At 47.3% G+C, this 15051-nt stretch overlaps 1 protein-coding gene across 7 annotated transcripts in view; it reads left to right on the top strand.

Annotated features, from left to right (window-relative positions):
• Nucleotides 1–15051, top strand: part of CCM2 (CCM2 scaffold protein) — a 57836-nt gene that overhangs the window by 36168 nt on the left and 6617 nt on the right. For all 7 annotated transcript variants that reach the window (XR_012920974.1, XM_012763412.3, XM_012763415.3 and 4 more), the window contains 3 exons: nucleotides 10415–10498; nucleotides 10955–11138; nucleotides 13902–14038. Coding sequence is in view for 6 of the 7 variants with exons in the window: in XM_012763412.3 (XP_012618866.1) it covers nucleotides 10415–10498; nucleotides 10955–11138; nucleotides 13902–14038 (405 nt within the window). In the remaining variant the exon portion in view is untranslated. The remainder of the gene's footprint in view (nucleotides 1–10414; nucleotides 10499–10954; nucleotides 11139–13901; nucleotides 14039–15051) is intronic.

Here is a 15051-nt window from a genome sequence, read left to right as displayed (position 1 = left end):
CAGGCGAGAAAGTGAAGCTTCATCTGTATTTGAAGCTGCTCCCCATTGCTCACGTCACTGCCTGAGCTCCACCTGCTCCCCCTCGCCCCCACCCAGCCATGCATGGAAAAATTGTCTTCCATGAAACCAGTCCTTGGTGTCAAAAAGGTTGGGACTGCTGCATAAGTGATGTTGAATATCTTTCAAATGGTCAAGAGTTGACTCTCTTTCAAATTGTCTTTCTAGATCCGTTATCCTCCCCCTTTTTTTTGACATAGGGTCTCTCTTATTCTTTCACCCTGGTAAAGTAGACTGCAGTGGTGTCATCACAACTCACAACAACCTGAAACTCCTGGGCTCAAGCAACCCAGCTGCCTCAGCCTCCCAAGTAGCTGGGACTACAGGTGTGCACCACCATGCCTGGCTAATTTTTTCTGTTTTTTGTAGATACAGGGTCTTTCATTTGCTCAGGCTGGTCTTGAGCTCCTGACCTCAAGTGATCTTCCCAGCTTGACCTTCCAGAGTGCTAGGCTTACAAGTGTGAGCCACCACACCTGGCTCCATTGCCCATTGCCCATTTTATCTACTGGGTTGTTGCTTCTTTTTTTTTTTTTTTTTTTTTTTTTTTTTTTTTTTGAGATAGAGTCTCGCTTTGTTGCCCAGGCTAGAATGAGGGGTTGTTGCTTCTTTTCTTAATGTGTGTGCGGTAGCTCTCAGTATGTCAGGTAAGTTAGCCCTTTGCTGTGAAGTTATTGCACATGTTTTTCCCAAGTTTGTGATTTGTCTTTTTGTTTGTAGTTGTCTTGGGTTGGTTCTCTAGCAGCAGAGCCTGAAACTGGAGATAGTGTTCTACTGATCTGTTAAGGGTGTGCTTGGGAGAAAGAGTGAAGGAGGCAGAACAAGGCAGAGGGAGGAGATGCACGAGAATCGCAGGCTCAGGGGTTATTTCCAACCTGTCAATGCTCTTTAGAGCTGCCTGGAACGCGCAACTCTGTGAACACGGAAGCAGCTGGGGGTTTATCTGCCCTCACTCAGAGCGGCTGGCTGAGGGGTCTGAGCACTCTGCCCAGTGCTTCCCGATCCATGTTTCTCACTTTAAGTTCATTCCATCTAGACTCAGCTTCTCCAAAGTCATTTGGTATAATTTCTGAAAACCTTTCTAGAACTGCAGCCCCTGATACTTCAGTGGGTCCTGAGGCCACATTCTACTCACTGGGGACACAGCACCACACAGTGACTATTGGTTCAGATGTACACTGCACCCCGAAGGAGAGGGGGCATCCTTTCAGGGTGTCATCTCCCAGCTGGTCCTGTAGCTGTGCCTTCCAGAAGCCATTCCACAATTCCATCTAAGCTGACAGCTCTGGTACGGTCAGGTATTTTATAGGACTATTGAATTCCATTGTCATGTGCCTCTTGCTGTACCTCCTTTAGCATGAGTGAGTCTCTTGACTCAAGGTGATGTTATGTGCCATCCCACATCAGAAATCAGACACTGCATGAGCCCTTGGAGAGTGGGCTGGCAGATGCTGCAGGCAGGAGAGGGAAACTCATACCTGGAGCACCTGCCAATCCTCACCAGGAAAAAATATATCCCATTGCATGTTCAAGGCAGTCCCAATGTATTCTATTGGCTACGGAGTAGCTGGTTGGTCTTCTCGAGGGATGATGCCTTATCAGGGCCACAGAATTGGTATCCTGCTGGCAGGTCTGTTGTCACGAAGGGCTGTCATGCAGTGGCTTGTCCCCAGGTACATGAACCAAGCTTGGGTTCTCCCCTTTGTCGGCTGTGTATTGGGAACCCTTTCTGAGGCCGAAGGTGTAAGCTAAGTGCTGCGCGGGTGTGGGCCTGGACTACCTGTTCCTGCAGCTGACATTCTCGGCACAGTCCTGGGGCGAGAGCAGGACCTGAGTGTGAATGTGCACTGTTGTCCATTCCCATGTGGATGTGAGTGGTTCCTGATAGGTTTGGGAAAGAAGCATTTACTGTGGCCACAAATCCTGTACCCAAGAGCGTGTTTATCAATTCGAATAAAGATTCCGTTTAGTTTAGTTTGTAGCAGTCCACTGTCATTGGCCATGATCCACCCAGTTTCTGCACAAACCAGGCAGGGCCTGTGATGGGGACCACCCTCTCTGCATCATTTAAGTCTTTGAGAGCAGCACTGATCTCTACTTTTCCACTGGGAAATGATATTGTTTTTGATTTACTACTTTGGCTAGGGGTGGGGAGCTGGGATCAGTTTCAGTGGCTTCCAAATAGCCTTTTCTATTTATATATAGATAAAATAGAAATATATATGTATATGTATGTGTGTATATATATGTGTGTGTGTATATATATATATATATATATATATATAATACTTCAATACTTCTTACTCTACAGGTCAAAGGACCAATGTGTGGAGTCTGCAAACTACAATACATTTGTTCCTAGTATATATTATGTCTGTATATTCAGGAAGTGGGCAGGTGACCACCAGTTGATTCTTGACCTGACGGACACACTTTGAGGTAGACCTGGCCCTGGGCTCCGTGTATTAGCTGAGTCCTTTATGTTCCTGCTCTAAAGAGGCCCTTGTTGGCATTTGGGTCCCTGCCTATCAGTGTCATCTCAGACCCTCTATCCCCAAAATCTTCAAAGACTTTTAGTTCCCAAGGCACTTTTCCCCAGGTAAATGAAGTCCCTTCTGGAAGAGCTGGGGAAACACCGTGGTGTGCACTCACTTCGGTGGGTCTAAGCTGCTTCAGGACTGGAAACTGAGGCAGAGATTGATACTTTCCATTGCAGAAGCTGACCTTGGCCTTCTGCGTATTTGATTCTGGTCTTGTTTATATACACTGAGCAGTGCCCTTGTTGGCTCCCATCTCTCCTGAGCCATCTCTGGAGATCCCAGGCTCCCAGTGCTGCATGTGGACCTTGCTGCCTGTCACAGCTCCGCACTTATCCCTGCACCAGGCGGGGCAGTGCTGCTCCCTAGCTTCTGCTCTTCCAGGGTCCTGTTACCCCCTTGCTCCTGGGGACCCCAGTTCTGTGTGAGCACAGCCAGCAGTTAGCTTCCCATGGGAGCTGACCAGCATAGAGGAGCTTGGTGATGCCCACACCCCTCTGTGTATTCATTCTTGCTATGGCAAGTGGGGTGCCATTCAGGTCTTCCCCTGGGACATGGCCACTGGTGGGTTTTCCTTTTGTTTTGCAGATCCGTTCCAGTATGCCCACTGCCCTGAGCCATTTGATACCTCTACCCACAGTTTGCTGCAGCAGTTCTGCAATCTCTCCTTTGTCTAATATGAGCCATCACTTTTGCTGAACGTCTAAGAGCCTACCATCAGCATGTTAGAACGGTCTCTGGACCCTTTATCGGGGTGTTAGATGCACCATGGAGCGTGCCCCACTAAGGACAAAGTCTCATCCAGCCCATGAGACTTTTTATTTTTTTAATTTTAAAGTTTTTAATGCACAAAAAGAACATCCCAGAAACAGAACAGGTACTGACTTATTAATGATAAAGCACTATATAAAGGAGACCCCTCCCCACTTGGGAATATAGTATACATAGGCATGAAAGGAGGTGAACACTTCAGGATTAAAATGAGAACCCTAAAGTTGTATACAACATTCATATATGGCTTATCTCATAGGAATAGTATTTTCATAATGATGTATATGACATTTATCCTTATTGGTAAGATGCTTTTTTTTTTTTTTTTTTTGACTCAAACAAGAACACTGAAGAGGTAGTTTTGCCAATGCAAGGTAAGAAGAATGCAGTTTTAACCTTGCTTGCTGGTTTCCTCAGAAATCTGCAAGCATTTCTTTTTTGTTCTAATTTTCTCCTGGATCAACCAGGAAGATAATGATGCTTTTAGAAAAAGCTGATTCACAACCCTCTAAAAACTGGTTCCCCCAAGTGGACAATGATGGATATGAAATAGATTCTGGCTCAATGAAGACCTGTTAAGATCTGACCAGCAGTTGTAGGAATTCACCCTGTTGTCTTGTTGTTGTACGCATAGACTCGTGATGGCAACTTCTTCAGTGACCCAAATATATTATTAGGTGCCCTGTCATTAAAAGTCAGGAATTGCTTTAAATTTTTAAAAAATTAAAGTCAGAACTAGGTTTGAAAAATTCTGTAGCTGGCCTGTGAAATTGCATGATGAATACTGCAAGCAACTGCACGTAATTTCTCATGGTTTGGGTTGTGTTTCTTAAAGTCATCACATCTTAGACTCATAGGGAGTTTTGCCAGATGCTGTTTTATCTGTGTGTGGGACACATGGAGTGGGGAAGGGTCCATTCCCCTGGACCCAGCACCCTGGGATCCTCTCCCAGGCACACTCCCAGCCCCTGCAGTAGTTAGGCAGCCCTGCAGTGGGCCTTACAGCCAGGAGGGGCAGACAGGACAGACTCTGAGGAGAGCACGTATTACCGTGTGAGATGCCCATCTCATTTGAAGCCTTTGTGTCATTTTTGAGCAAGAGGCATGGGGGGCAGGATGGAGGTCTGCTGTCTTCCAACAGGGGAGGATAGGCCACTTCTGCAGGCCCAGATTGTTCAGAAGAATTTGAGGACTGAGGTTCTCAAGGGCATGTACCCAGATAGCCCCATCACGGGTCTCTGCGGTCTGTTCCTTCCCTCTCAGGGCCCAGACTCCACCATGAGAAAAATTTCAACCAATAAATGGAAGTTACGGGGAGACTGATCTGGGACCAGTATAAAAATGGACTTCTGTTGCAACTTGTCAAAAATTATTTTTAGAAGAAGATGCCTAATGAAGCGGTGACGCCCCTGGCAGGGAGGGTGTGGCCGCAGCGCTCCCCGGGGGTGGGCCGGATGGGTGGCACCGTCAGGTGAGGTGTGCTTGGCCGTATCATCTTCTGTCTCACTGGTACCAGAGCTAATTGAGCCGATGACCAGCTGGTCAAATGTCCCCTTGCTCTGCCACCGTTTCATCGCAGTCGTCTCTCTCAGCTGCGACTCGCTGTGGCCAGTGCGTCAGGGCAGCCCGCGGTGGGCGTGGGCCGGCCGTGGCTTTGCTGTGGGCGGCACTCAGAGTTGGCCAGGGACACCAGGGGACCGAGCGTGTTCGCCCAGGGCAGACAAGGAGGCCAACTTGAGAGCTGTCCAGGAGGCGCACTTGGTCCCATCCAGAATTCTGACCAGGATTAGAGCTGTAATTTTTCTTTATTGATAAAAGTTGTTTTACTCATATAAATATTTTACAGGGAAAAAATTCAAATCTCAAATGAGTGAGGGCTCATCTCCACGTGAAGAAAGTAGAATCCTCTTTGGAGATCTGTGAGCCCGAATTTGAAGCACTGTGGTCAGATTTTCGATACCACTAAAGAAAAGGTAGTGCTGGTAACATTGTGTACCCAAATCGAGGAGGCTGGGGACAATTCCTGCACAATTCCATAGACATCATAACAGAGTCCTTTTGTTTCAGCAAAGCATTTGACATATGACCCCATCTTAGTCAATATTTTTTATTATTTGTCTGAAAACACAAAATATTATTTTTGAATGATACAAAGCTAGGAAGTATAGCAAATGAAATTATTGAATAAAGCTAGTAAGATGAATTTTTTGTTATTGTGGTAAAATGTATATAACATAAAGTCTACCATCTTGACCATTTTCAGTTCTACAGGTTATTAACAGTCAGTAAATTCACATTGTTGTATGACCATCAATACAATCCATCTCCAGAACCTTTTTTATCAGCCCAAACCAAAACTCTGTACCCATTAAACAATGACTCCCCATTCCCCCCACCGCCAGCTCCTGGGAACCACTGCTCTGCTTTCTGTCTCTGTTGTGATTTTACTACTCTAAGTGGAGTCATATATGATTTGTCCTTATGACTAGCTTATTTCAATTAGCACAATGTCCTCAAGTGTCTTCCTCGTTGTAGCATGTGTCAGAATTTCCTCCCTTTTTAAGACTGAATAATATTCCATTGTATGTATAAACCACATTTTGTTTATCCATTTATGTTTTGATGAATATTGTTTATCCATTTATGTTTTGATGGATTATTTCTACCTTTTGTTGATTGTGAATTATGCTGCTATGAACATGAATATACAAATATCTTTCTTTTCAAGCCCTTGCTTTCATTTCTTTTGTATATATACCCAGAAGTATGGAATTGCTGTATTATATGCTAATTTTGTGTTTTAATTTTTGTGAGGAACCACTATACTGTTTTCCACAGTAGCTGCACCATTTTACATTCCCATCAACAATGAACAAGGGTTCTAGTTTCTTCATATCCTTGTCAACACTTGTTACTTTCCCTTTTTTAAATAACTATCCTAGTGGGTGTGATGTGATATCTCACTGTGGTTTTGATTTGCATTTCCTTAATAACTAGTGATGTTGAGAATCTTTTCATGTGCTTATTGGCCATCTGGGTATCTTCTTTGGAGAAATGTCTATTCAAGTCATTTGACCATTTTTTAATTGGGTTATTTGGGTTTTTTGTTGTTGAGTTACAGGGGTTCTTTATATAGTTTGGGTATTAATCCCTTATCGGATATATGATTAGAAATATTTTTTCCCATTCTGTGGTTGTTTTTTCACTCTATTGATAGAATCTTTTTTTTTTTTTTTTTTGAGACAGAGTCTCACTTTGTTGCTCAGGCGTGAGTGCCATGGCGTCAGCCTGGCTCACAGCAACCTCAATCTCCGGGGTTCGGTGATCCTACTGCCTCAGCCTCCCGAGTAGCTGGGACTACAGGCATGCGCAACCATGCCCGGCTAATTTTTTGTATATATGTTTTTAGTTGGTCAATTAATTTATTTCTATTTTTGGTAGAGATGGGGTCTTGCTCAGGCTGGTTTCGAACTCCTGACCTTGAGCAATCCGCCCGCCTCGGCCTCCCAAAGTGCTAGGATTACAGGCGTGAGCCACCGCGTCTGGCCTGGCCAATTAATTTCTTTGTATTTTTAGTAGAGACAGGGTCTCGCTCTTGCTCAGGCTGGTTTCGAACTCCTGATGTTGAGTGAACCACCTCGGCCTCTCAGAGTGCTAAGATTACAGGTGTGATTGTGTCTTTTGAAGAATTCCATTGTGATCTGAGAGCAGATGTTGTATAGTTTCTGTTCTTTTGAATTTGTTAAAGTATGTTTATGGCCCGGAATGTGGTCTATCACGGTGAATGTTCTATGTGAGCTTGAGGAATGTGTGTATTCTGCTGTTGTTGGATGAAGTAGTCTAAAGACGTCCATTAGATCCAGTTGACTGACGGTACTGTTGAGTTCAACCATGTCCTCACTGATATTCTGCCTGCTTGATCTGTCCATTTCTGATGGAGGGTATCGGAATCTCCAACTATAATAGTAGATTTGTCTGTTTCTCTTTGCAGTTCTGTCAGTTTTTGCCTCATATATTTTGATGCTCTGTGGTTAGGTATGTGCACATTTAGGATTGTTATGTGTTCTTAAAGAATTGACCCCTTTATCATTATGTAGTGCTCCTTTTTATCCCTGATTTTCTTGCTCTGAAGTATGTTTTTTTTTTGTTTTTTTTTGTTTTTTTTTGAGACAGAGTCTCGCTTGTTGCCCAGGCTAGAGTGAGTGCCGTGGCGTCAGCCTAGCTCACAGCAACCTCAAACTCCTGGGCTCAAGCAATCCTTCTGCCTCAGCCTCCCAAGTAGCTGGGACTACAGGCATGCGCCACCATGCCTGGCTAATTTTTTCTATATGTATTAGTTGGCCAATTAATTTCTTTCTATTTATAGTAGAGACGGGGTCTCGCTCTTGCTCAGGCTGGTTTCGAACTCCTGACCTTGAGCAATCCGCCGGCCTCGGCCTCCCAGAGTGCTAGGATTACAGGTGTGAGCCACCGCGCCCGGCCTGAAGTATGTTTTATCTGAAATTAATATAGCTAATGTAGCTTTCTTTTGATTAGAGTTAGTATGACATAGCTTTCTCTGTCCCTTATCTTTGAATCTATATGTGCCTTTATAATTAGTTTTCTTGTATGTAGCATATAGTTGGGTCTTGATTTTTTTTAAACCAGTCTGATAGTCTTTGTCTCTTTATTGGTGTATTTAGATCACTCACATTTAAAGTAATTATTGGTATAGCTGGATTAATATTTACCATATTTATAACTGTTTCTATAATTGCCCTTGTTCTTTGTTTCTTTTTGTCTTCCACTCTTGTTCTGTTTGGTATTCTCTGACATCCTTGGATCTGTGGGTTGGTGTCTGACATGAATTTGGGGGAATTCTCAGCCATCATTACTCCAAATATTCTGTTCATCTCTTGCTTTCTTCTCCTTGTATTCTCTTGTACATATGTTAATTATAATTGTCCCACAGTTCTTGGATATTCTGTTTCATTTCTTTCATTCTTTCATTCTTTTTCTTTGCTTTTTAGTTTTGGAAGTTTCTATTGACACATTCTCAATCTCAGAGATTCTTTCCTAGGCTGAGTCCGCAAACTATTGTTTGCCTTTTAGTGTGTCTCGTCATTTGCTGTTGAAAGCTGCACATGATGTCCTGGGTAGAAGGAACTTAGGTATGAGGGAAATAGGCCTTACTCTAAAGCTGTATGTTTGTCTGGCTAGGAATTTGGGCTGTGTTTATTGTTTGCTGCAGCTGTACATGTCAGAGGACAAAATCTCCTTTGGTGTTCTGGTTTTTGTCTTCCATTGTTTTGGGGTTTTCCTCAAAATTCCTTCTCAACTAGGATCTGAGGCCTACAGCTCTTTCAGCTGCAATCCCCTGTTATGCAGGAGCCCTGCAGGGGGGAGAGGCTGTGCCCCTGGCTGTGAGCTCCACAGCTGCTTTTCAGCTCTGTTTTGTTTTTTTACCCCTTTAGGAGAGACAGAAAGGCCAGAAGAGGCAGGAGTTGGGTGTTTCCCTTCCCCTAGGTGGTTAGGCTCTGGTAAAATGGTTTTCCTTTAGCAGAGAGCTTTATTAAGGATAACAGAATGCTCTGATCATCATTTTAAATGGTTTCTTTTCCCTTCCCTCTGCCGGAAGCAAGAAGGGATTTTCTTAAGTCTTCATCCTAGGAACCCAGGGGGGCTTTTAGAGGCGAAACTCAGGCCAGTATGGGGGCCCCTGTTACTGGGTCCCCAGGAGTTTTCCTCTGGAGCTGGCCCATATTCAGTCTCCAGCACTTACCAGTTCCCCTTTCCTCTCTGGGATCCTCAGCACCCACCTGTCTGTCTCTCTAGTTTTGGTAGGATTGTTTTTCCTCAGTTATCTGGTGGATGTAAGAATGGTCATTCATTTTCAATTTGTCAGCTTTCTTCTTCTTGTGAGGATGGGAGTGGTGACTTCCAGGCTCTTTACATGCTGGACTGAAACTGTAAGTCCCGCTTTATCCCTTGTGAACAGAGAACTTAGATATGTGAAGTAATGAATGACTGAGAAAGGTTGAGTATAAGAAGTCTGCTTTTGGCAAGAAATCAGTCACCTATTACAAAAAGAAAAACCCTGAAACATGAAAAACCTCGTGTCAGTCAGCAAGGTGCAGGTGGGAGCCCAGCAGGTACAGTGCTGCCATTCGCGGCCTTCCACCCCTGAGGCCCCGCATCATGGAGCTTTGCTGAGCCAAGTGCCCCATGGTCATGTGTGACAATAGAAACCTACTTACTTCTTGTCCTCGTCTGTTTTGTGCCGCTATAACAGAGTACCACAGACTGGGTAATATATAATGAACAAACATGTGTTTCCTGTGGTTTTAGAGGCTGGGCAGTCCAAGGTCAAGGGGCTGCATCTGGTGAGGACCTTCTTGTTGTGTCATCCCATGGTGAAAGGCGGAAGGGCAAGCGAGAGAGGGAAGGGGGCTGAACTGACCCTTTTAGTTAGGAACCCACTCCTGCCATAACAAACCCATTCCTGCTATAACTGCATTAATACGCTCAAGAGGGCGGAGCTCTCACGCCCTAAGAAGCCCTTAAATGTCCCACCTCTTCACATTGTTGCACTGGGGATTGAGTTTCCAGCACACGCTTTTGGGGGGACACATTCAGACCATAGCACTTCATTTCTCTATTTTTGCTCATTTCTCAGCTGTGTGGACCTTTGCAGTTTATGAGTTTGATTTTGGTGGGGTTGTGCATGGTGCCGTTGTTTTCAGTTTCCCCAACAGTGACCAGGAAACACCAGCCATCCCTGTTTCAGAGTCCAGATTCTACCAAAACTAATTTTGAGATGCCTTTTGCAGGACTTTTGATGACGACCTTGAATACAGAATAGTAGGAAATGCGGGAGGGTTGTCCTCAGCCAGGATAGATTTCTGTAAAAATCCAGGACTCACATCCTAAAGTTGGGCTTTCACGTGAGCCGGACAGAACTGCCTGGTGGCCTGAGCACGAGGCACTCAGTCTGTACTCTCTGCGGTGACAGTGGTGGTGTTGGCTCAGCTCCCATTTCTTATGGCACTTTTTCCTTCACTTTCTTTCAGTATTTAGGTCAGTTAACGTCCATACCAGGATACCTGAATCCTTCCAGTAGGACTGAAATCCTGCATTTCATAGACAATGCAAAGGTAACCCCACCCTCTTACCCCTGTGCCCTGTCCCTTGACCCATGTGAGCCCTTGGTCCCCTTACTCTTGGCCTGTGGCTGTGGGGGAGGACCCGGTCCTGTCACATTATGGGTGCACTTGGCTCTTTGGCTCTAAAGACTGTTCTTCAGTTTCAGTGTTAACTTTATTCTCCTGACCTGCTCCACATGGTTTTGGGCTATTTCCAAAATGTACACTTTTGAGATATTCCAAACCACATGCAGTAAGTCTGAATCTAAAGGCAGTTCCAGAAGAATCCTCCAAATGGTTGACTGCATCCCTGGAGTAAGCACCACTGTGCTGAGGGGAACAACACTCACCTTACTCACTTAGTGCCGGTCACTCGTGGCGTTGGCCAGCATGGTGCTCCCGGGAGGAGAGCCCACTGCCAGCCTGCAGCCACTTCCAGCATTTCTGATGCCGTGTGGTTCCTTCCAGAGAGCCCACCAGCTTCCTGGACACTTGACTCAGGAGCACGATGCTGTGCTCAGCCTGTCTGCCTACAACGTGAAGCTGGCCTGGCGGGACGGGGAGGACATCATCCTCAGGGTGCCCATCCATGACATCGCTGCCGTCTCCTACGTTCGGGATGACGCCGCACACCTGGTGGTCCTGAAAACAGGTAGGAACCTGGGAGGTCCTAGGTTCCACGGAGCCAGTGGCAGGGTGTGAGGGGTCACAGTGGGTCTGCTGGGACCACACACCATGTCTGACGGAGCCGTGAGTGCTGCCAGTACTGACTCTTGGAGCGGTGAGGTCTGAGCTTGGGTGAGCTCTGAGCACAGTCCCCAGAGAGCCTGTGAATCTAGTTGGGGTCGCTGTGGTCACAAATCAGATAGGTGGCTCTGGAGGGGTTCATGAAGGTGGCTGTTGCTGTACTTTGTCATCTGTGTAGCAGTAGCTTTGACCTGCACACACACACACTGTCACACTGTCACCAACCAGGTATGCGTGAGACCCCCTCTGTGCCCCACTTGTCTCTTGTTTTCCTTCATGGTGTTAGTGAGCATCGACTGTTTAATGCCAGGCATTAAGTTAGGCTGAACAATATGAAGCTGCCCATATTTAACCATTTAAATCTATAAAAATGGCAATTTAATATGGCTCAAATTAGAACAAATTATTTGACGTGATTTATCTCATTTGATTTCTATAACAAATCTATAAGAAGGATTCCACTTACTCCCACTTTACAGATGGAGAAACTGAGAGCAGAGAGATGAACTTGACAAAGGCCATATAGCTGGTAAATAGTGTGGCTGGGCTTGAGCTGGTTCCGTCTGGCTTAAGAAGGTTTGCTTCATAACTGCTTCCAATCACACTGCCCAACACCGCGGTGACCTCCTGGTTCCCTACCCTCGGGTCGCTATAGGAGGCCCTAGGTATCCTTAGGGACAAGGAATGAGGACACTGGCTTCTGGCCAGGGTCTGTAGGTGTTCTAAGCAGGTAGGGAGGGAAGACAGGCCCCTTGCGACCTGCGCTGCATGACAATTTCTCAGCTTCAGTCACTAGAAAAAATTGCTGAAGAAAATAAATAACAGATTTTTTTTTTTTTTTTTTTTGAGACAGAGTCCAGCTTTGTTGCCCAGGCTAGAGTGAGTGCCGTGGCATCAGCCTAGCTCACAGCAACCTCAAACTCCTGGGCTCAAGCAATCCTTTTGTCTCGGCCTCCCGAGTAGCTGGGACTACAGCCATGCGCCACCATGCCTGGCTAAATTTTTCTATATATATTAGTTGGCCAATTAATTTCTTTCTTTTAAATTTATTTTTTTTAATTTTAGCATATTATGGGGGTACAAGTGTTAAGGTTACATATATTGCCCATGTATTTCTTTCTATTTATAGTAGAGATGGGGTCTCGCTCTTGCTCAGGCTGGTTTCAAACTCCTGACCTTGAGCAATCCACCCGCCTCGGCCTCCCAGAGAGCTAGGATTACAGGTGTGAGCCACCATGCCCGGCCAGATTTTTTAAAAGAGAGAATGAGCTTCATAGAAACTTTTCAAAAATAGATGAAAAACAGGACTCAGATCTTTGAAAGAACTTTTGATTTAACGGAAGAGATCAAGTCCCTGTGTCCTGGGAGTAGGTGTGTCCCTTCATCCACTCAGTGCCCACTCCGTGCAGGCACATCTGTAGGCCTCTGTGGACCAAGGTATGCTGGCAGCTGGGACAGTCCAGGAGGGGGATCGTTGTGGGGGATGGGCAGGTCTGGCTGCAAGAGGTCCACATGGCAGGGGCTGCTTAGAGGGCGGTGACTTAGGTGGGGCTGGATGAAGCAGGGTCACCCGTGCCTCTGCCAGAGCACTTGCTGTGTGATTCAGGAGAGGACACGTCACTGTCTGTGTCTCTAAGCTGCCTTCCTGCTTCCTTGAGAGACTCCGCAGGCATGGGCCAGGGAGCCGCATTTTTAAAAATGTTAAGTAAAGAGAAGCAAGTGAAATTAGCTTCAATAATATTCTACTTACCCCTCTATATCCAAAATACTATCATGTTAGCATATAATCAGTAGAAAATCATGGAGCTGTTTAGCTTGCTTTCTTTGTGCCAGCTCTGAGGCCCTGTGTGTAGTTTACACTCACAGTTCAGTGTGGACTTGTCACATTCCATGTGCTCAGTAGCCCTGTGGCCAGTGGCTGCCTTAGGGACAGAGTAGTGCCCGGGATCTCACTGTGGGGCTTGTGGAGCTGTCCCTTATGGAGCCCTTGTCTGCCCGTGTACCTGCCTGCATCCGGCCCGGTTCTTATCTCCCCAGCAGCTCCCCAGTTCTGCCTTTCTGTCCCTGCTGTGCTGGGCCTGGCACTAGGGGCACTTCCGGGCTTTGCTTCTAGCCCTGAAGTCCCCCCAGGTTGACATTGGGCAAGCCTGGAGTCACCCCATGTGTCACATGAGAACCTCATTTGTCTGGGGAGGCCCTCAGTAGGGCATTAGGAACAGGGGCACCAGGGTCTGACCATCTAGATTGGCACTTGGACTTTGCCACTCCCACACTCTCAGGCCCAGCCCTTCACCACCCATCATGCCTCAGTTTACCCATTTGTAAGAAGGGAGTGCCTTTGGGCAAGAGCACATGGAAACCTCCTGGCAGTGGACTATTCTTAGGATTGTTTGTGGTCTATTATATACAAACTTGAACCATGTGAAATTGCAGGAAGACACAAGCTCTGGTGCCCTAGAGCTCAGGGCTTACCTCTGTTCCCACCCTTGTTTATTGAGGCAGAGGAGTGGAGGGGACCTGCCCAGAGGGTGTGCCTGGTGCAGGCCTGTCAACCAGGTCGTTTGGCAGACACCTGAGCCAGGTAAAGGACCCCTGAGCAGCACCTGTTGCCTCTGGTGTCCTCACGCTTGGCCTCCTGCACTAACCTGAGATGGTGTTGACTTCTCAGCCCAGGACCCGGGCATCTCCCCCAGCCAGAGTCTGTGTGCCGAAAGTTCCAGAGGCCTCAGTGCAGGCTCCCTGTCAGAGAGCGCAGTGGGGCCTGTGGAGGCATGCTGCCTCGTCATCCTGGCTGCGGAGAGCAAGGTGAGCCCCCAGGCCCCGGCCACCCACGGTCAGGCCCCGCCCACCCACGGCCAGGTCCCGCCCACTCACGGCAGGCCCCGCCCACCCACGCCCAGCTCCGACCCTGCCCTGCCCATAGTCCCGCCTCTGGCTCCGCCCAGACCCTGCTCATGACCTGGGCAGGCCCACGTGCCCTACCTAGCCACGCCCAGCCCTGCCCAGGGCCCTGGCCTTAGCCACTCCCTCCCCTCTGCGCAGCTCTTCCCCAGGCCCTGCCCCTACCTGGCCCTGCCCACAGCTCTGCTCCGCCCATGGCCACGTTCCAGATCCCGCCAAGGCCCCCGCCCCAGTCCCTCCCACCCCCAGCCCGGTCCCTGAGACGGGCACCACCGGCACTGGTTGCTCATCATTCTTCTCCCCCTCCTCTCATGCTGATGGGAGCGGATGGTGGTGGCCACCTGCGTGGTGACTGTGCTTGCAGATTCCTCAGCCTGGAAGAGCTGAGGGCTGGGCATTTGTGGGTTTGGGGCTCCTCTCTGCCACCCAGAGGATCACTTAACACCTTTCTATTTAATTTCTGCACCTGTAAAATGCATACTAGTGACCTTGCACCTTAAACCAGCATCGGCACTGTCGCCCTTTTCAACCTCTTCGTTTGTAGGGCTGCCCTGTGCATTGCATGTATGGAGGGGCATCCCTGGCCTCTCCCCTTGTGACAACCAAAAAAAAGTCTCTAGACATTGCCACACACCCCCTGGGGGGATGTAAAATCACCGAATGAGAGCCCTTGTTGTAGGCAGCATGCTGTTATAAAACCATTTACAGCTGTTAGAAACGCCTCCAGGTGGGCTGTGATCCTGGTGGTTTCTTCTCTCCCCTCTTTCCCAGACTGGGGAGGAGTTGTGAGGGAATTGACGGGGTCAGGTAATAATGGGAAGAGGAGGTGGGGCAGGCAGCTGACACCTGTGCCTGCACCAGTCCCCTCATACCTGCAAGGCCACACCTGGGCCATCTGGTCCTAGATCAATCCTAAT

The sequence above is a fragment of the Microcebus murinus genome, chromosome 9 (genome assembly GCF_040939455.1).
Source record: "Microcebus murinus isolate Inina chromosome 9, M.murinus_Inina_mat1.0, whole genome shotgun sequence".
Lineage (NCBI taxonomy): Eukaryota > Metazoa > Chordata > Mammalia > Primates > Cheirogaleidae > Microcebus > Microcebus murinus.
The sequence above is the reverse complement of the archived record's forward strand: the minus strand, read 5'-3'. Positions and strand labels throughout refer to the sequence as shown.